The 21,970-nt window shown below is 50.3% G+C and overlaps 1 protein-coding gene across 2 annotated transcripts in view; it reads left to right on the top strand.

Moving 5' to 3' along the window:
• The first annotated feature begins 5,793 nt into the window (after positions 1-5,793).
• Positions 5,794-21,970, top strand: part of LOC127037829 (junctional adhesion molecule A-like) — a 54,547-nt gene continuing 38,370 nt past the window's right edge. Inside the window, exons 1-2 of one of the 2 annotated variants that reach the window (XM_050929958.1) lie at positions 5,807-5,867; positions 18,787-18,892. In XM_050929958.1, coding sequence (XP_050785915.1) covers positions 18,880-18,892 — 13 coding nt within the window. In that variant the 5' untranslated portion in view covers positions 5,807-5,867; positions 18,787-18,879. Of the gene's footprint in view, positions 5,868-18,786; positions 18,893-21,970 lie in introns of both variants that reach the window. The other variant, XM_050929957.1, reaches the window with a different exon arrangement.

Here is a 21,970-nt window from a genome sequence, read left to right as displayed (position 1 = left end):
ATACACTCCAAGGCCTTGTCTTCGCTACACAGTTTTGTCGACAACAGTCAGCTTTTGTCAACAAAACAGTGGAAGTGAACATACTGAAATGCTCCTCCCATCGATGTAACTCCCCTGCTATGCCGACATCATAAACCCACCACAACGAGAGACATAGACCTAATGTTGGTGTAGTCAGGGTGATGCCTAAGGCCTGGTCTACACTTAAAAATTAAAATCAACCTAGCTATGCTGCTCAGGGCTTTGAAAAATGTCGCTCCCTGACCACCGTAGTTAGACATGTAGATGTGGCTAGGTCAACGAAAGAATACTTGTCTCTTGGAGAGATGGATTAACTGTATCAATGGAAAAACCCCTTCTGTCGACGGAGGAAGTGTCCTCACTACAGAAACGCAGCTGTGGCGCTGTATTGTGGACACAGCCTGCTACAGACCCTATGCCAACATAGCCCCCTAGTGTAGACGCAGCATATGTGGACAGGAGGAGGAGTTTTGCCAGTGTAAGAACACCCCCTCCCCAAATGACATTGGCTAGGCCGACAGAAGCACGACTCTTCTGTCACACAGCTGTGGTTACACTGGGGGTTTTGTGGACAGAGCTAAGTTGCTAAAGAGTGTGTTTTTTCATACTCCTGACCAACATAGCTATGTTAGTATAAGTTATAAGTGTAGACTAAACTAAAGCTTTAAACACCAGATTGTGGCTTTAACATTTTTTCATTTGTGGGGCAGAGTGGAGGCTCCGGCTTTGTCTGCACTAGAAAATTATGTCGGTATGGAGTGTGAAAAATCCACACACCTGAGCGGCATTGTTAAGCCAACCTAAGTGTCCGTGTAGACAGTGCTAGGTTGAGAGAAGAATTTTTTCATGCCTCTCAGGGAGGTGGATTCACTATGCTGATGAGAGAACCCCTCATGGCCCTGATCTTGGCTGGAAACTATATGATATTGTGTGGTTTTGCCACATACTTTGAGTGTTCTTGGGTAAATTAACTAATCTGTCTGTCTCTCCTATAAAATGGGAGTGATAATAATAATTATCTACCCCACAGGAGAGTTGTGAAGATCAGAGATCCATGGATACAAGTCTCTATCGAAGGGGAAAGTATTCAAAAAAATTTTTAACTTGTCTGTCTAGCAGTGACCATCAGAGGTCAGCATGCCCTCAAGGATCAATTTGCTGTACATCCATAATCCCCTTCGTTTTCGGTTGAAACTGATTTTTACTGAAAATTTCCCAGGTTTTACAAAAAGCACTTATTTTTTTTTCTGATTTTCACCCTACTTTTGTATCATTCAAATATATAAAAAAAACCTTGTTTTATTAGGAAAATACAATATACTGCATGAGATACATGTATGACAATAGTATATTGGTCTTTATGTATATGCAAAGCTGCCTCTTAAAGTAAGGCTATGTATTAGTCTAGAACAGGGGTTCTCAAACTGGGGGTTGGGACCCCTCAAGGGCTCACAAGGTTATTACAGGGGGGCGGGGTGCGAGCTCCCAGCCTCCACCCCAAACCCTGCTTTGCCTCCAGCATTTATAATGCTGTTAAATATATAAAAAAGTATTGTTAATGTATATGGGGGAGTCACACTCAGAGGCTTGCTATGTGAAAGGGGTCACCAGTACAAAAGTTGGAGAACCACTGGTCTAGAAGATACATACAATAAACAACTAGGAATGCACGCAAGCTCTGAAGTATGTGCGCATCTGAATGCACTGCTGAATCTCATGCCCACCACGTACACATTTCTAAACCGTTAGCTGCTAACAGCTTAAGATTTGACACACTAAAATGGGAAGAAAATGAAAATCTGTATGAGAATATGTTTCAGAACACAAGGAAGTATTTGAAAGTTTAACAAAAACAAAAACAGGAGAAAAGGATGAAGTTTAGTGTATGTGCTGCAAATTGTGTGGCCCAATTATTGAATGTACAGTAAAAACACTGTGATCCGGCCCTGTACCAACCGGAAAGCTCTATAAACTGGCATTTCTAATTTTCATAGAAAGTCTGGTTTATGCTCTAGTTGATGCAGAGCCAGCAGGCTCCCTACCTCGATCCGCACGGCTCCCTGGAAGTGGCCACTTGTCCCTGCTGCTCCTAGGTAGAGGCATGGCTAGGCAGCTCTGCGCGCTGCCTCCACCTGCAGGCACCGCCCCTGCAACTCCCATTGGCTGGGAATGGCAGCCAATGGGAGCTGCAGAGCCAGTGCTCAAGCTGGGGCTGAGGCAGCATGCAGATCTGCTTGCCGCATGTCCGCCTAGGAGCAACAAGGACAGGTCACAGATCCAGGATTGCCCCCCAGATCCAGCACCCCAAAACCCCTCCCATGCCCCTATCCCCCTCCTGCACCCAAACTCCCTCCCAGAGCCTGCATCCTGCACCCCCCCACATCCCAACCTGCAGTCCTGTGCCCCTCCCACACCCAAACTCCCTCCCAGAGCCCGCATCCTGCACCCCCTCCTGCACCACAACCCCCAGCTCCGTCCCCCTGCACCCAAAATCACTCCCAGAGTCTGCATCCCACACCTCCTGTGCCCCAACCCTCAGCCCTGCACTCCCTTTCTGCACCCAAGCTCCCTCCCTCTTAGTTAACAGGAATTTTTCACTTACCGGCACCCTCCCATATCCCCAACATGCCGGATAAAAAAGCTTTACTGTAAATATTTATAGGCTAATAGTTCTAAGTCTACAACAGTAAACTCTATTCAAATGATACCTTTTATTTGGGGTAGAGATATTTTATTTTCTTAAACTCACAGGTGGCCTTGTGCTTCAGTTCTGCAGCAAACCACATTTACTAATGGCATTCAAAGCATTAATCTACTGAATACTTTTCCCCCCTGTCTTTCAGAGCACCAGAATAAACTCCGATATTTAGCCATAAAAATTATTAGAAGCTTTTGCACTGAGTTTCACCTGTTGTTGTGGTAATAAACACTGATCAATTCCCAGGAAAAAGTAAATAAAATAAATACTGAAAACAAGGGGCTGTCAACCACCCATGACAACAATGTCCACAGTACCCAGGAGGTGAGCTCCACTGTCTCCCTCACCACTAGTAATATTGTAGCAATCACCACACCTTGTAGGGACATACAGAGTAACAGGGAAGAGAAACAGTGTCTGATTTTTTGCAACCACCGGCTCCCTCCACCTTTCTCTGAATCAGGCTGACTGGAGCTGGCTAATGGAAGCCAATGGGCCCAGTCCTATTTAACATATTCATAAACGATCTGGAAAAAGGGGGAAACAGTGAGGTGACAAAATTTGCGGATGATACAAAACTATACAAGGTAGTTAAGTCCCAGGCAGACTGCAAAGAGCTACAAAAGGATCTCACAAAACTGGGTGACTGGGCAACAAAATGGCAGATGACATTTAATGTTGATAAATGCAAAGTAATGCACAATGGAAAACATAATCCTAACTATACATATACAATGGTGGAGTCTAAATTAGCTGTTACCACTCAAGAAAGAGATCTTGGAGTCATTGTGGATAGTTCTCTGAAATCATCCACACGTGCAGCGGCAGCAAAAAAGCAAACAATGTTGGGAATCAAGAAAGAGAGAGATAAGAAGACAGGAAATATCATATTGCCTCTATATAAATCCATGGTACGCCCACAGGTTGAATACTGTGTGCAGATATGGTTGCATCATCTCAAAAAAGATATATTGGAATTGGAAAAGGTTTGGAAAAGGGCCACAAAAATGATTAGGGGTATAGAACGTCTTCTGAATGAGAAGAGATTAATAAGAATGGGACTTTTCAGCTTGGAAAAGAGCCGACTAAGAGAGGATATGATAAGAGGTCTATAAAATCATGAGTGGTGTAGAGCAAGTAAATAAGGAAGTGTTATTTACTCCTTCTCATAATACAACAAGAAAGGGCCACCAAATGAAATTAATAGGTGGCAAACAAACACAAGAAAGTATCTTTTCACACAATGCACTGTCAACCTGTGGAATTACTTGCCAAAGGGTGTTATGAAAGCCAATACTGTAACAGGGTTCACAAGGGAGCTAGATAGATTCATGGAGGATAGGTCCATCAATGGCTATTAGCCAGGATGGGCAGGGATGGGGTCCCTAGCCTCTGTTTGCCAGAAGCTGGCATTGGGTGACAGGGCATGGATCACTTGATGATAACCTGTCTATTTATTGCCTTTGGGGCATCTGGCATTGGCCACTGTCAGAGACAGGATACTGGGCTTGATGGACCTTTGGTCTGACCCAATATGGTCGTTCTTATGTTCTTAACCTGCTAATTTATTCCCCTACACCTATAAAATCTGCCCATAAATCTGTGACCTGATTGCAATGGTCTGTATAGCATCTGTGCATATGATGTATTTCATATGTTACGTTACATGATGATGGTTCAGCAGTATCAAAATGTTTTGAGGTTCCCAAATGGAATTTGTTCAGACTTTCCGTTCTGCAGATAACATTTCCCAAATGTCATAATTCCCCTGGGGAGAGGGAAATGCTGTTTCTCCTGCTCTCCTGGTGAAACTGTTGCTGCCACCTGGGACTTCAGTTTGCGCTGCGTGGCTCAGACCCGCTCATGGGGCCCCGAATGGAGACAGGGCCAGAGCCTGAGGGGGAGAAGTCTCTCCCCAGCATCCAGCCTCAGGCCGCCCTGCCACACTAAGACCAGGCGGCAGGGCGGGGCGCTGGGCCACAAGGGGCAGGGAGTGGGGCAGGGCTTGGGAAGGAGGCAGGGTGATTTTATAGGGACAGTCCTGATCTTGGGGGGGTTTCTTATGTAGGTACATATTACCTCCCACCCCCGTCCCGATTTGTCACACTTGTTATCTGGTCACCCTAGAAGGGGGTGCCATGGGGTGGGGAGTGAGCTGGGCCAGGCCACAGGGGCTGGGGAGGAAGGCTGGCTGGGGTGATGCAGGAGGGAGATGACCTGACCAGACGGGCTCTGGCCATGGGGGGGGGGGGGGTGTTGGGGCTCAGCCTGGGTGCAGGGACTGGGGGGGAACCTTGAGCCACGGGGAGGTGCAGGGAGGGGGCTGAGCTGGGCTGTGGGCAGGAGGCTGGTGGGTGCAGGGCACGGGTGGGGGGTGAGCTGGGCTGGGGGTAGGGCGGGGGGAGGTTTCTCCCAGCAGCCTCTCTGATTTGGGGGGGGCCTCAGTCCCTGGGTGCAGCCCCGCTCCCATCGGCGCCCAGCGGGGCTCGCGCTCCTTGCAGGGCGGCTCTACAGACACGCGCAGCTAAACAGGGGAGCTGCTGCCGAACTGCCCCTGCCGCGGAAACGCGCGCGCCGCCCTAGGGCACACGGACTGCGCCCGCGGCGGGACTCCGGCGCGCTGCTGGGGGGCAAGAGGACCGGGCCTGCCGCCCCCAGCACCAGCTCGGAACGCCGGGGCCTGCAGCCGCCCCGCTGCTCTGGGACAGCCAGCAGTCACCATGGCAACCTGAGAGTCCTGGCGGGGGGAGGGGAGGGCCTTGGGGCGGGGACTAAGTTCACGGGGGCGAGGTTAAGGGCCCCCACTGGTAGCCAATCAGGGCGGAGCTGTAAGTGTGATAGCCAGTCAGGGCACACGGTTAACTATATTATCGGCTGACGACACCGTCCCGGAATCCAATCAGCACTTGGGGGCGGGGTGCACGGGGCGGTGGGCGTGGGCCGGGAGCCAATGGGGGCACAGAGGGCGGGGCCTCACCTGGCGACAGGGCGGGGCCTCACCTGCGGGCGGTGAGCGGGGCCGGGTGGGGCTCAGTCACACAGCGGCGGGTGTTGCCTCTCGGAGCTTAGTGGGCAGCGGGGTGCGCGGCGATGGCTGGGCCCGGGGCGTGGGGCCGGATCCACTTACTGCTCCTCAGCGTCAGCTCCTGTGAGTGCCGCGCCGGGCTGGGGCGGGGGGCAGGAGGGGCTGGGCGGGAAGACCGAGGGGGGAGCGTAGAGGTGAGGGGGCGGCGGCGGCGGGCAGGCGGAGGGTACAGGAGGAGGGGGGGAGGGTACAGGAAGGGGTGGGGGCAGTGAGGCGGGCGGGGGGAGGCTAGAGGAGGAGGGGGGCAGTGACCCGGGTGGGGGAAGGGCACAGGAAGGGGTGGGGGCAGTGCCACGGGGGCGGCGGCGGGCGGGCGGAGGGAGGGTACAGGAAGGGGGGGCAGTGAGGCGGGCGGGGGGAGTAGAGGAGGAGGGGGGGCAGTGAGGCGGGCGGAGGGAGGGTACAGGAATGGGGGGGCAGTGAGGCGGGGGGGAGGATACAGGAATGGGGGGGCAGTGAGGCGGGGGGGAGTAGAGGAGGAGGGGGGCAGTGAGGCGGGCGGGGGGGAGGGTACAGGAAGGGGGGGCAGTGAGGCGGGGGGGAGTAGAGGAGGAGGGGGGGCAGTGAGGCGGGCGGGGGGAGGGTACAGGAATGGGGGGGCAGTGAGGCGGGGGGGAGGGTACAGGAATGGGGGGCAGTGAGGCGGGCGGGGGGAGTAGAGGAGGAGGGGGGGGCAGTGAGGCGGGCGGGGGGAGGGTACAGGAATGGGGGGGCAGTGAGGCGGGCGGGGGGAGTAGAGGAGGAGGGGGGGCAGTGAGGCGGGCGGGGGGAGGGTACAGGAATGGGGGGGCAGTGAGGCGGGCGGGGGGAGTAGAGGAGGAGGGGGGGCAGTGAGGCGGGCGGGGGGAGGGTACAGGAATGGGGGGGCAGTGAGGCGGGGGGAGTGGAGGAGGAGGAGGGGGGGCAGTGAGGCGGGGGGGAGTAGAGGAGGAGGCGGGGGGGGAGGGTACAGGAAGGGAGGGCAGTGAGGCGGGGGGGAGTGGAGGGGGGACAGTGAGGCGGGCGGGGGGAGGGTACAGGAAGGGGGGGCAGTGAGGCGGGGGGGAGTAGAGGAGGAGGGGGGGCAGTGAGGCGGGCGGGGGGAGGGCACAGGGAGGGGGGGCAGTGAGGCGGGGGCCGGAGGTAGTTCAGGAGCTTCACTTTTCATCCCGCTGGGGGTGTCTGCATGGCACGATCCTGGCGGTGGGGTACACGGGGCTCGCTGTCTGTGTCTCTCTGAGGTGTTGGGACCCCAGTACCCTGGGGCTGCCCCGGGCTCCTGCGCTCCCGGCTCTCGCTCCTTACTGTACAGCTCGTTGGTTTTGTTGCGGAGCCGCCTTTTCTCAGCCGAGTCCCCACTCTGTTGGCCCGTGTTGCCTTTGGGGTTTGAGGATTGTGTTAAACATTTGGTGCTTGGAGTTTGAACCTCTGTAAAGCCCTCGCCAGGGCCCTTCTGGGCAGATTAAAGTCCTGGGAGGGTGGAGGTGGATTTTAGCGCTGCTTCATTCTGAATTTTTGCTTGGTCTGAATGGGGGAAGAAGTTTTTTCCTTGTGAGTTAAACACCGTTTGTAAAAGCTGTTGATCCCTTATCAGAAGCATGCAGAGGGGCCCGTGCAGGCATACTGATTGCAGGAGGCTCTGTTTTCACCGTACTCACAGGCCATGTCTACATCTAAAGTTTTGCAGCGCTGGTTGTTACAGCTGTATTAGTACAGCTGTATAGGGCCAGCGCTGCAGAGTGGCCACACTTACAGCAACCAGCGCTGCAAGTGGTGTTAGATGTGGCCACACTGCAGCGCTGTTGGGCGGCTTCAAGGGGGGTTCCGGGAACGCGAGAGCAAACCGGGAAAGGAGACCAGCTTCGCCGCGGTTTGCTCTCGCGTTCCGCGAACCCCCCTGCAAACCGCAGGGAAGGAGACCTGCTTGCTCGGCGGTTCGGGGAACGCGAGAGCAAACCGGGAAAGGAGACCCGCTTCGCCGCGGTTTGCTCTCGCGTTCCGCGAACCCCCCTGCAAACCGCAGGGAAGGAGACCTGCTTGCTCGGGGCTCCGGGAACGAGAGAGCAAACCGGGAAAGGAGACCCGCTTCGCCGCGGTTTGCTCTCTCGTTCCCGGAGCCACCCAGCAAACCGCAGGGAAGGAGACCTGCTTGCTCGGGGCTCCGGGAACGAGAGAGCAAACCGGGAAAGGAGACCCGCTTCGCCGCGGTTTGCTCTCTCGTTCCCGGAGCCACCCAGCAAACCGCAGGGAAGGAGACCTGCTTGCTCGGGGCTCCGGGAACGAGAGAGCAAACCGGGAAAGGAGACCAGCTTGATTACCAGAGGCTTCCTCCTTCCACGGAGGTCAAGAAAAGCGCTGGTAAGTGTCTACATTGGATTACCAGCGCTGGATCACCAGCGCTGGATCCTCTACACCCGAGACAAAACGGGAGTACGGCCAGCGCTGCAAACAGGGAGTTGCAGCGCTGGTGGTGCCCTGCAGATGTGTACACCTTCAAAGTTGCAGCGCTGTAACTCCCTCACCAGCGCTGCAACTTTCTGATGTAGACAAGCCCACAGTTGGAGACCCTGGGTCTGGCTACACTTGAAGTGTGAGTGTGGTCGGAGCGCTAGCGCGGGGGGAGAGCTCTCCCAGCGCTGCACGTAAACCACATTCTCCACGGGTGTAGCTTGCAGCGCTGGGACCCGCGCTCCAGCACTGTTTACACTGAGGCTTTACAGCGCTGTATCTTGCAGTGCTCAGAGGGGTGTTTTTTCACACCCCTGAGCGCGAAAGTTGCAGCGCTGTAAAGCGCCAGTGTAGCCATGGCCCCAGTTAAAAGTCACACATCGTAGATGCTGCTAAACAAGTCTCGTTTCTTGTATTAACAAGAACACCTCAAACTCAGGAAAATGGAAGCACTCTAGAAATCCAGTTCGGTTTTCGCTATTGAGGTTATTCACCTCTTGCACTTAAACAATGAAAATTAGTTGTATTTTTTTGGGTAGCCCTTTCTGTCATTGTTCTAGTGTTTTCATGCACTTCATATGTTTGGATTGCAAATAGTGCTGGGAAAGCTTTGTTTATTTAAAGCTGTTGTTCCCTTTGTGCTGCTCTTATGATGTATAAGACCAGCCCAAATGTTGTAAAGTTTCATTTGCTTTCTGTAACTTTACAGTTAGGAATATCAAGTCTTGTGGTCCCTGTGCTTGCTGGGGGATGAGAGAACTGGAGTCTTCTCAACCCATAAGGGTGTCTGAATCTTCTAGAAAACTATTCACTCAAATCTATCAGGATTTGTTTTAAATAGGTGTTAACTAATATTGAAAGCTCTCAAGCTATTAGAGGTGGGACAGACAGAAAATTGGGGAGCTGTACCTCTCCCTTGCTGTGAGGCCCAGCCTCCAGCCAGGTCTGAAACTGGAGCTGGGCAGTGTGGGCCACTGGCTGCTTGCAGCTTGCAGGAGCTGCCTGGGTGTGGGGACCTGGCTCCAGGGCCAGCAGAGCCCTCAGGAGCAGTGATTGTGGGGGGCAGGGTCCAGGAGCCCAGGGCAGAGTAGGTCAGTTCAGGCTTCTGTGGAGAGCTCCAGCCCTTCACCTACCCTGGGCATCATGTCCCAGCTAGCGGGGACACAGGCTGGGGGCTTCTCTCAGACCCTGTGCTTGGCCTTAATTTTCCAATGCTGCTGGAGCTGGATGCCTGGCCAGCAGCCTCTGCTCTACCTGCAGAGCTGGGTGACCAGAGAATGGCAGCTGCTGGGGTGGGGGAGAGGGCTAAGGCAAATTTTGGGGTGGCCATAGGCCCTGCAAGACACCCCCCCTTCCCCGGAGTGCTGCTCCTGGTCTAGGATGGAATTGGCAGAGAGGAATTTCAGCCAGGGATTGTAGATCATGTATTCAATGAGATTAGAGGTAAAAGGGGGAGAGGGGATGATACGGTCATGGAGGGAGAAGGGTGGGCATTTTTAAGATGGGAGAGACTCACTAAGGCAGGTTTGTATTGTGAGAGGAAACAGCAGGAGAAGAGTAAAGGGAGGGGATGAGAGTGGGTGTGAGGCATGTGGGATGGAGTCGGTGAGGGAAGTGGAGGTGCTGGAGAAGGAAAGAAGATAAGAAACTTCTATCTGTGATCAGGGAGAAGGAGAAGAGAGTTGTGAGGTGGAGGGGTAGATAAAGAAAAAGCAAGCAGATGGGAGAGGAAAGGTCATGTAAGGTTTTTGTTTTTTCCTGGGAAGAAATTGATAAGATCAGTGTCAGGAGAGAAGCAGAGATACAGGAGGAGAGGAAGGTTTAAGGAGTAAGTCAAAGGGTAGGGCTACACTGCTGGGGAAGAAAGTGTATTAATTCAGGTTTAAATAATAATGAAGGCCCTGTAATCTGTCTAACTTGGATTAGCAGTGTGAGTTCATCTTGCCCTATAGACTTTAACTCCAGATGCTAACACATGCTGTGTAGCTGTGTTTTCACTGCTATTCTATCCTAAATGAGCTAATCGGAGTTAAGAATACACCTCTAATTTGCAGTGTAGACATACGCAAAAGTGGTGAAAAGGCAGCTGGGATTGGAGGCATGGGATTCATTTAAGATGAAGTAGTAGAGTGGTTCATGTAGGAAGATGATAGAACAGGAGAGAATGAATTTGTAGTGCATGCAGTTAGCCTGTCTTAGCGGGTTTTGCCAGGACATGCCACAATGCAAGAACAGGAATGGAGGAAGCAGATGTTGGGGGTGGGGAAGGGAGAGAAATGGGCTGGGAGGACCTTCACATGGGAGTGGGTGAAAAAGTCAAGCGTGGATAAGTGAAGAATGGAGGGAATTGACAACCATTCCAGAGGAGAGGGATGAAACATCACCGAAGTTAATGAACTGGATGGAAGTAATGGAAAACAGCCGTTTCCTTTCAATAGTTGGTTGATGTCAAAATCCGGTTAATTCTCTAGTGAGTGTGTTCAGCAAAAGCTCTAATCTCTCTCACTAAAAAACAAGCAAAAATACAAAACCCATTATTAAAACACAAATCAATTTAGGCCTTTTTTTGTGCATATATTTTCCCCTTTTGCAGGTCACTTTAACATAAACCCTGCCCATTTTCATTGACTTTCTAAGAATCAATGGACATTAGTAATTTTTAGTTTTTGAAACTTACTTTTTAAAGAAAAACAAACCAACCATTTGTGCTTGTTTAATTTCCTGGTCAAAGCTAACCTGCCAGCATCCTTTTTAAGGTAGCCTCTCTTTCCATTAAAAAAAAATCTTGCTTTTAAGTCTTATGGAATGCATGTTACATGTATGTAAATTTGACTTTGAATGCATGTGTAGCTCCTGCAATCAGGGTTTGGCTTTTGACCCTCCCGCTTTTGTTTTTACTTCCAGGTGGTATTCCTGATGAAGTCAGACAAATGTGACCACTTCTGTGTTCCAAAACCACCCAGTTCCTTTTAACAATCCATTTTGATTAAATCATGGAGGTTTGCTGTCTATTTTGCACGTGATGCTGGTTTAATGACATTCTTATGATGTATGAGCACTGGTTCCTCCTCTGCATTAATTACATGCTAGTGATAATGGGTTGTTAAACCTGCGTGTCTGCTTTTCCCATCAAGCTTTCTCCCATGTTTGCCCTTTACTTGTGAGGAGAAATCCTCATCAAAATTTGCAGTCACCACCTTGTCTTTTAAATCCATCCTTAGTCTATCTTTGTGAAACCTATTTATCACTACCATGCGGCGATGGCTAGACTAGTGATCACTCATGAATACAAAGATCACTCTTACAACTAACCTAACATCCCTTCTTCCTCCCTCCTGTCTGTTCCCAAGTCAAATCTTTTGTCTTAGACTGAGTGTGTTCTGGGTAAGGGACTGTCTGGTTTGTTTAAACGAGTCTGGTGGCACCTTAAAGACTAACAGATTTGTTTGTACCTTGCCTAGGACAATGGGGCCCTAATTCCTGATAGCGGTGCTTATAACAAATGGGGACTGCAGAAGGCTCCAGTCTGTCCCCACAAAGAATCAATACTAATATAAAGTTGTCTTCAAATTAAGATGTTTCTTTAAGTGGGTTAAAAAGCACTTATAGGAAAACAGGAAAAATTACTTCAAAATGTATTTACAGTTTTAATCCCTTTAAAACATTAGTAATAAGGGCAATATGCTTCTACGTTAGTGGTAGAGGTATCAAAAGGGGTTGTCTCAATAGTGAAGACAGAGGGCAGGAGTTTCAAAAGGATGCAAGAACTTCTGGAGAAATTAGTGGTCTAGTAGACTAAACAAGTCTTGATGGGCTCCTGTTAGGACCGAGATCTTGCCTTTTGCTCCCTATGCCTTTAAAATCCCCAGCGGGAGAGTGCCTCTTTCATAAACTTACTCTGCCACAGGCTTCTGGTGTGATCTTGGCAAATCAGTTAATCTACCCTGATCCTCATTTTACAGATGGTGAACTGAGGCAAATACTTATGTGCCTTCATAGCAGGGTGAGGTTAAAATCCATTGGTGGTTGTGAGGAGCTCAGATAGAACTATTTAGATCTGCTTTTGCTCTATGAGATGTTGGTGTTCCCAGGTGTGGATTAGTGAAAAAAATCTTTATAGTGAATCTAAGTTCATCATACATTAAAAACCTTTGTAGCTCAGATTAGAGAAATGAGCACCACACTGCCGATGTGTCTGAGAGGCGATCCTAAATCCCAGTTAGTCTTTGGAAACTGTAAACTCAGTTATCTCACTTACATCCTGGCACAACCGAGCTGGTAATGATCTATGAATGGATTTTAACCTGCTGCTGAAGGCGACCAGAGGAGTGGTGCAGACACAGGTTGGTGTTGAAAAGAGGTGATCAGTCCCAGGGGCTATTCCTATGGGATTTTCCTTTTTCAGTATAAGGGGAGTGAGGTATGCTGACATGGCAAAGCAAATCAAGTCCCCTGTTGCAGTGATGACAGCTCTTAAATTTCATCTTTCAAGATGACCTGAGCCCCCTTGAGTTCCATCAGTAGGTTCATTTCAGCTGAATGTTCTTAGTAATGTTGAACTGTCGAGATGTTAATTTTGGATCCAGCATTCCACACTGGATGCTGGAACAGCATGGTGATGTCAAGCAATTTGGGACCCGCATGGCAGAGGAACAATGTTCCTCTTTGTAAGGAGATCTTCACAATTAGCTTGTTGAAAGGAACCCCTTTCAAAGCTCTAGGAACTAGAAGATACCATTAGTGATTAGACTATTGTTCACTCTAGTCCTGTGGCCAATACCCAGTACAGGAGGCTCAGTTTGTAGGCTCGTGAACGCGTGATGATATGTTTGGGGGACAGGTGTTCAAGGGCTTTGAGTTGACAATCTGGTCACCCAAATAAGGGTTTGGCAGGGAGTTGAAGAGTGTGTGGTCTTGTCTACACTAGCCTTCTTTGCGAAATCTACCTGGGGGTAGGACCAGATTAACCTTTTGTGGGACCCCCCATGGAGGCAATTAAGCATGGCATGGGCCAGGTAGGTCAGTCCCCAGAGCAAGGGGCCAGCCAGGGGCAATGGGGGCATGCCATGGTGGGGGTGGCCCTGCTCCCCCTAGCCAAATGTGAGGGCACTATTTACAAACCAGGAGTTGCCAGATGCACAGTGGCCTGCTGGCCCTGTGCTTCCAGCATGTTCCGTCCTGTTGGGGGCAGGCCCACACTGTACCACACAGCTCCCGCACCCAACACCCCCATAACTCCCTTTGCCCAGTGCCCCCCCAGACCTCCGCCACAAATGCACAGCATGCTGCACAAAACCATCCATGCCCAGCGCCCCTCACCACAACTGCCCAGCACCCCACACAACCCCCACTCCCTAGTGCCCCAACACACACACCTTCCCTGTCCCTCACAGCCTAGCCTGACCCACTCCCCCTCATGTCCTGCCTCCTGGCCACACTCATAGGCCCTGTTGGGAGGAAACTGTATGAGCCAGCAGCGCAGCCAGGCTCCCTCAGGACCCACTTGCCTGGAGGGGCCCAGCCAAGCCCTTCACACTGTCCTCTTCCTCCCTCCCAACTGGCCAAAACCGGCCAACCTTCTGCACCAGTCCCAGGAGGCTCAGCTCCGGGGATACAGGCAGGGCCCAACAGGTGGTGAGAAGCAGAGACTGCCTGGAGCTGGAGGTGCACTGGGGTCTGGTCAAGGGGCAGAGAGGAGTCAGCTGGTGGCGCTGAGGGCAGCGAGGAGCAAGTGGTGGGTGGATGGGAGCCAGCAGGCTGGTGCGGTCTTGAGGCACAGTGCAAACTGAATAGGCCAGGGCCCTTCTGAGCATGGGCCTGGCTCCATGGCACCACTGGCACTATTGCAAACCCAGTGCTGTGAGCAGGTTCCAGGGGATCTGCCAAGCATGGCTGGCATTAGACTCACTCGGCCCCAGGGCTGAAAGCTGAAACCCCTGCCATGCAGGACTGCAGCCTGGGATCCTGAGCTCCAGCATCTGTGGCTGAAGCCAAAGCCAGAGAAACTTAACTTCTCAATGCCCCTTGTGGTGTGGGGTTCTGGGCAGTTGCCCTGCTTACTATCCCTGAGTGCTGGCCTGGCTTTTATATGGAGAGAAACAGTTGTAGTACAAGTGAGCTGTGGAGTTTTTATAGCATGTTGGGACAGGGGGATGGTGGGGGGGGGGGCACGGCTCAGAAAGAAAAAGGTTGAGAACCCCTAAACTAGACCTGTACTGAGGGGAGAGAGACAACTAACTGTTTAAAAGCACCAGTGCCCTGTCTATGCTGATACTGTTCCGATGTTTTGAATGGCATCAGTTCAGCAAACAAGGGACTCAGCTGGTCTATCAGAACTTAAATTTTCTGAAGATGGTTTTGCAGCCAGTGGTAAGTTATAAACACGTGTGTGTGTGTGTGTGTGTGTGTGTGTGTGTGTGTGTATGGGGGAGGGGGAGAGAATCTGTTGAAGCTATGACAATGGGGCAGATATTTCCCCATCTGTCCTGCACCAACCAAATGGTCACTACCAACATCAGCAGGATGCTGTGATATTTGTTGCACTGTCCAGGAAGCCCTGGTTGTATTTGTCTCCTCTTATCAATATTTTCCTTCCTGCCCTCCTGAGGATGGAACTTTGCATTATCACCTACCTCATCTTCCATAAAATAAATATGGCTTAGCACTCAATCCTGTAAGCTGGTCCTTCCAGACCCCTCATCTGTGGCTCTTCTCTGAGCATCCTGCAATTTGAAAATGAAAGTTACTATGGAGAGGCCTCCTGTGTGAAGGGCTTCTTGCCCCAGCAGAGCAAAGAATAGCCTGGCTTGTTTACTCAGATTCCCAAATGACTCTCTCTCATCTGCCAAACAAATTCAGAAACCATTCAAGCTGCTTTGCAACTCCTGAGCTATTCTGAGCTCTGCCTATTGCTGTCTAGAGGAGGTATCTCTCCATGCTATTTTCCAGCTGGGTCTGGATATTGTAATGATCATTGGCATCTCATTAGAATCCAGCAGAGTCAGGCACTCTCGGGCCCTGCTTGACTTGTGCTCTGGCCACTCCCCTCCCCCCACGCTCTGACCCTATGCTGTGGCTGTACCCCACCCTTGCTTAGGATTTCTCCGTATGCGTGACCCATGCCAGCATAGACAGTAGCAGAGTGGCTTCCCCCAGAGCAGTGGGTGCCTGGGCTGCGCTAGCGGGGAGTGTGGGACCAATAACTTACTCCCCAGCTCTAATAGCCTTCAGCAGAAGCAGCAGCTATCTGCAAATGCAAGCAGAAGTTAAAGCGTTGCTTACGCTTGGGTCATATTTTCTGGCTCTTCTCAAGGGCTAGCACCATTAAATAGAAGCCGAGGTACTAATTGCATCACATGGCTGGCTGCCAGAGCCCATGGCATGTAACTTGTGGGTGTGTGCCTCAATTCCTTCTCTCATGAATAGAAACCACAAACATGGCACTGCTGTGAGGGGAGAGGTGGTGTAGAGGCAACCCCTGACGAATCAGCCAGCCATAGCCAGATAAGGTGTCCTGCTCGCTGCTGGTGCTTGCCCTGTGAGTGGATGGGTTTTGGGTGGGTGTGAAAGGAGGCTCTAAACTTCTTGGAAGTGCCTGACATGTCAGTTTTGAAGAGTGTCAGAGTTACTGCTCCATCGCTATGGTTGGGAGAGGATCTGAGCTCCTCTTATTCCAGGCTCTGTTAGCTGTGGGAGGAAGGCAGCACAGTGTCAGGGCCCTTTTGGAAAGTTTAGTTTGCAGCTGTGAGGGTTAGAAACCTAATTCTAATGAGTAGCTTCTGCAGATGTGACTGGACTGGCCCTTCCCATAGTAAGGATGCTTCCTACTCATTGTAAGTGAGAGCATTTTTCTAAAATGGACACATTGGCCAATGGGGAAGGACCCGTTCTGTTAGCTTGGGACACATGAGAGGCTATCATCTGCTCTTATTTGGCCAGGTCTACGCATAGAAGGCTTTGCCAGTGTAGCTATGTCGGTATACTCTGCTGGCAAAGCGCACCTTGTGTTCATACAGCTTATAGTGGCACAACTGTGCATTTGCTGGCATAGCTGCTTCCAGCCTCCCAGAGTGAAATAGGCTGTACCAATAAAGGGCACTTTTACCGGTATAGCTGCTTTGTTGTCCCACTTCTGTTGGTCACAAATCACACCTATTCATGTCCCTGCCCGACAGCTTGTTGTGTAGATCTGGCCTGGGTCTGGTACATGGTTCCAGGACATGACTCTGAAAAGGGAGGAAAAAGCTGCTTAATGCATCTCACTAGTTATGCAGCGCTGCTCAGCTACATGGGAGGGGAGAACAGGAGAGCTTCCTGAAGCTTCAGGGCAGCAACTTGAGTCTGCTTGAATAGTACAGAAGTCCTTGAGTCATCCAGCAAGAGACCTGGTAGCTCCCAGGACAATTCAGGATTTGAGTGGCTCTGAATCAATCTCAGCTGTGTTCATTCATGTTCTGCTTTTGTGGGTTCTGCTTTTATTTTATTTTCAGCATCATGCGACTTACTGTTTAGAGTGCAGTTAGTGGTGGAGAGCTCTTCACTGGCTACTAGAAAACACTTCATTGAGCCAATACTTCCATACTGCTCCCAGCCTGTTATATTTATATACAGCTGGTAGGTATTAATAACTTACAAAACCCCTGTTGGTGTAGCAACTAGGTACTATTTACAAAAGCATAAATTAAGCCAACCTATTAAGTGTATTGGCAGCGTCTTTCCTAGGAATGAAAGAGTGGCCCAAACGCCAAACTAAATAAATGCATCTTCACTTGTGCCCCGAAGGATGCCACGCTCTGGCCAGTTGCCATGGGCCATGTGTTTGGAAAGAGATCTGCCTCCTCTTCTGGGAAGAACAGTCCCAGAAACTGACAGCAAAAGTGCTGAGGAAGGAGCATGATCTGAGTCCCAGTAGGTTCCTCAGTAAGGTCATGGAGTGTAACCATCCTCTTGGAAATGAACAAGAAGCTGATGTAGAGATTTGAACAGAAGTTACATGCTCACAGCCATGCGACAGGTGTTGATGACTAGCTGGTGATTGCATTTCTGGAAAGGTATTGAAAAGCTGGTGGCTATTCAATCCCATATGCATGGTAACATCCTTGCCATGCTGGGCAGGAGTTAGCTCATACCCTTCTACTTAACCCTGGTGGGACTACTTAACTCTTGATTGAACCAGTGTAAACCCCAGTGTAGATGCTCTTATTTTGAGTGGCTTATATCAATTTAGCTGAAGGTGATGCCTTCCTAACTTCAGCTAAACTGAGTCAAAGCAATTCTTAAATCAGAATAAGTATGTCTACATGAGGTTTTGCACTGGTTTAATTACATCTGTCTGTAAACCAGTGTGGCTGTCTCATACAGGCAAGCCCTTAGTCTGGAGCTGAGCTGAAGACCCATAGCTGAAGCAGCAGTAATATGGAGTTTTAAAATGCCTTTTTGCTAGTACATACCAGACATCTATTTCATGTGGACAGGGTGAGCATGGAGTAAGGGCTGTTCGGGGTACCTTAGTGTTTTGCAACACAGAAATTAAGCACTATTTAAAAACAGAACTTCCTGGCTTTTAAATCTGCATCAGCAGCACCTTGTGCAGCTTTTCTTTCCTAGAGTTACTGCTATTTTTACAGACTGAGGGCTGTGCACTGCCACATTCAACACACTGTCCTTATGCAGAACACACAAGGCAAAAAAACTATCTAGTTCAGGGGTTCTCAAATTGGGGATTAGGACCCCTCAAGGGGGTTGCTAGGTTATTACATGGGGGATCAGGCTGTCAGCCTTCACCCCAAGCCCCACTTTGCCCCAGCATTTATAATGGTGCTAAATATGTGTTTTTAATTCATAAGGGGGGAGGAGGGTCACCAGTACCAAAGTTTGAAAACCACTGGTCTAGTTGTCCCTTCCCTGCCTGCAAAGAGCTGCAGGGAGCAGTGACATTTAGTAAGCTGCTTATCCCAGCATCTCTGGTTAATGTGTAGCTGCCCCTTACCTCACTAGGCCAACGTTAAATTGTCCCTCTGAGGCCTGTAACCGTGCTTCATCATCAGGCTCTGGAGAATGAAGTAGAGCTGTTGTGACCCAGAATTTGACAACCCAGTTTTAATAGGGTCACCAGGGCCCATGTTAGATGCTGAAACCTGAGCCCTGCCACCTGAGCTGAAGCCAGAATCCAAGGGCTTCAGTCCTGGGCAGTGGGGCTCAGGCTACAGCCCTGCTGCCCAGGAATGAAGCCTTTGGGGGGGCATTGGGGTTCAGGCTACTGTTTCAGCCTTGCTTGGGGGGCTGTGTTTTTGTTAGGAAGGGGTTGTGGTGCAGTAAAGTTGAGAATCCCTGAGCTAGAGCAAAGGACGGATGGGCCCTGTGTACACTAGTTGAAAACATTTTGAAACATTTTCCACTGCTGGTAGTAGCACTGGGCGTTTTAATGTAGACAGGTTGCTGAGGCTTTTAATATCTTGTTGGTTAGACATGTTCTAAGTGGATTTGTTCTCAGTGTTAGCAATGAGAAGCAATCTGGTTTAAAAAAAAAACAAAAAAAAATCCCCAATGTCTACAGGACCCCAGGGCAAGCAGAGCAGCTGCTGCCGAGCAGAGCGAAACTGAGGACTCTAGTGGGCAGAGGTAGCTTGGCTGTGTCTTGAAATCCTGGATGTTGGCAGAAGGTAGGAGTGGGAATGGATTAGTGTTGTTTGATAATGACCCTTCCCCCAATGCAGCTATGCTACCCATAAAGGTCCTGGAGGGTGGGGGATTTCCTGCAGAAGGGGGAGAGGGTTTGTAAATTTCCTCTCCTTACTGATCAAGGGAGCCTAGGTTATTAGGTATATTTTGGGCTACTAAATTCCCTTAGTCATGAAAGTCCTAGGCTCCGATTGAAAACTGAAGGCTGTTTTTGAAAGGGTTAATCATTCCAGGTGGGCACTCACTTTGGCACCTTTCACTCACCACCTTCATTACTGAAGGTATCTTCTGCTGAGTTTCAGCTGTTTGGCTGTGTTTTGTCCAAGACACAAATGTTAGCCAGGGTAGTAACCCACCTCCAGCCACCTGGATAAGCAATAGACAGAGTGTGGCTGCCATGATCTGTTATCAGGTCCATGAATTAACGATGTGGGTGTTGGCTGCTGCGTTCAGGGATTGGACCGGGGCGTGCATACCTAAAGACACAAGGCTGCTGTAACAGACGACGGGTAACCTGAGGATTGGGCACAGATGGGACCTGTGACACGCTCACTAGTAGCCTATGTGAGCACAAGAGTCTTGGACACCTGAATTCCAGTTCTGGCTCTGACAGGCTCCTTGAGCTGACCCTGTTCCCCCATTTCCTTAATCTGTAACATTGGGATATTTATTACCTCTCAGGAGTTTGTCTGGGGTTGGCTGTGTGAGAATTAGATTCCTCTACTCAGAAACTGCCAGGAGATGTAGCTTTAAGAAATAAGGGTTTTATTTACGATGATATACTGAATATATTGCACAAGAGGGGAGGATAGCAAACGGGTGGCCGGATTACAAGAGACTTTATTTTGAGGGATTTTTTTAAAATGACTTTAAGAAGGTCAAACTTCTTTTCAGTTAGATGGGGAAAGCAGTGTTTGTGGCTCCCATCAGCAGGCTCAATGTCCAAATGCCTAGAAGGGAGATTCAGATAAAACACAATTTGAAACCATTAGTGTGCATACCTGGCTGTGATCTTGAACAAAACCATCAGCAGTTAGGCCTGGTCTACACTAGTCTGTTTTGGAATTAGCAGAGTTAAATTGAAAAAAATAAAAATAAAGATTCCGTCCACATGACCAAACCGACTTTTTCAATTTTAAAGGGCTCTTTAAATCGATTTCTGTACTCCACCTCGGCAAGTGGAGTAGCACTTAAATCGAGATCGCAATCCCCGGTTAAAGGTATTGTGGACGTAATTCAACGTTATTGGCCTCCAGGAGCTATCCGAGAATGTTCGCTTGTGACCACTCTGGATGACACTCTCATTTCCGATGCACTAGCCAGGTAGGCAGGAAAAGCCCTAGGAACGTCTGAATTTCATTTCCTGTTTGGTCACCATCAGCACAGGTGACTGTCAGCACAGTCCACCATCACAGGCGACCATGCAGAGTCCATCATCACAAGAGATCGTGCAGTCCCGGATTCGGAGATGAGCTCCAGGATAGCCCGTATGGGAGATACTGCATCTCATCGCATGTTGGGGAGACAAGTCTGTTATGGCAGAACTATGTTCCAAAAAGAACACAAATACGTACACTGAAGTCTCCGGGGCCATGATGGAAAGAGGCTACTCCAGGGACACAGAACAGTGTCGTACAAAAATCAAGGAGCCTCAGGTAAGCATACCAAAAAGCCAGGGAGGCAAGTGGGCTCTTTGGGTCACAGCCCTATACATCCCACTTCTACCGTGAGCTCCATGGAATTATGGGGGGTGGCACTACCACTAACCCACCACTGTCCATGGACACCTGCAAGGGGGGAGTTTCATGGAGCGAGGAGGAAGTCATTGGAGGACGACAACAGTACACAGGCAGTAAGTGGGGAATCCATTTTCCCCCCTAGCCAGGAACTATGCTTAACACTGGAGCCAATAGCCTCCCCCAACTCCCAGTGCAGGCTTCTGGACTATGACCCTGGAGAAGGTACTTCTGGTGAGTGAAAGCCTGATTGGAGCTGGTTGGGAGGGAAACCAGCTGTCCTGGGCTGTTCGCATATAGTTTAAAGGGCTCATCCCTGCTCAGAGCTGCATTGGAGCCGGAGGGAGGGGGAATGTTGGGTGAAGTGATCATCCCAGAGAGCCTGCAGGCCATCTTTTATGGCAAACCCAGCAGGCATTGCTTGCTATGGGGAAGGGGTCCAGGACAGACAACATGGAAGAAGCAGCAGAAGCTGTGCGGTTCTGTTCACGATGGCTGAAAAACGGCGGGAAATGGTTAGATGAAAGAGTAAATAGAAAGACAAGAGGACATGCGAGGTGGATTCATAGTACCAGGAGACAGGCGGTGCACCGTGCTGCACCATCTGGTAGTATAGTGTCTGCCATAGCTTTTACGGAGGGAGGCGCAAGTGACGGCACGCACCCAAAACGCCCGTGAGAATGTTTTTGCCCCATCATGCACTGGGAGCTTAACCCACAATTCCAGTGGATGGCAGAGACTGCAGGAACTGTGGGATAGCTACCAGAGTGCACCACTCCGACATTTGATGCTAACCTCGGGACTGTGGATGCACTCTGCCGAATTCACATGCAGAACAAGGGGGGGGGGGGGGTTGTGATACAAGAGAACAAAGGGGAAAAACAGGGCAGAAGAAGTTTTACCCAAAAAAGTAGGTGTTTCTTGCTGTGGTCATGCATGCTGTGTCCTGATGGAAAACCTGGTACCAGTGGGAGACTGCAGGCTCTGTAAGGAACCTTCTCTGTTTGTGGAGACTCTTTCAACACTTCAGTCATGTGCATAATGGCACATGGCTTCCTGATTGAAGTTGACTCGCCTGCAGTTGGGAGAGTAGGGGGAAGTAGCTTGCAGATTTGCCCAACACATTCTTCTGAATGCTCATCCCCCTGCATTTGGAGATGTACCCATGCCTCCAGGGACGCAGGGAGGGAGAAGAGGAATGGGGACAGAACCTAAGGGGTGTGGGAAAGGAGGCAACACACAGGAGACCAAAAATAGAAGGGGAAAAATCTCATCTTCACTTAATGTGGTAAATTAGTGGATTTTTGGGGTGGTAGCTGGGAA

The sequence above is a fragment of the Gopherus flavomarginatus genome, chromosome 20 (genome assembly GCF_025201925.1).
Source record: "Gopherus flavomarginatus isolate rGopFla2 chromosome 20, rGopFla2.mat.asm, whole genome shotgun sequence".
Lineage (NCBI taxonomy): Eukaryota > Metazoa > Chordata > Testudines > Testudinidae > Gopherus > Gopherus flavomarginatus.
Note: the sequence above shows the minus strand (reverse complement) of the source record. Positions and strands in the feature narration are given on the sequence as shown.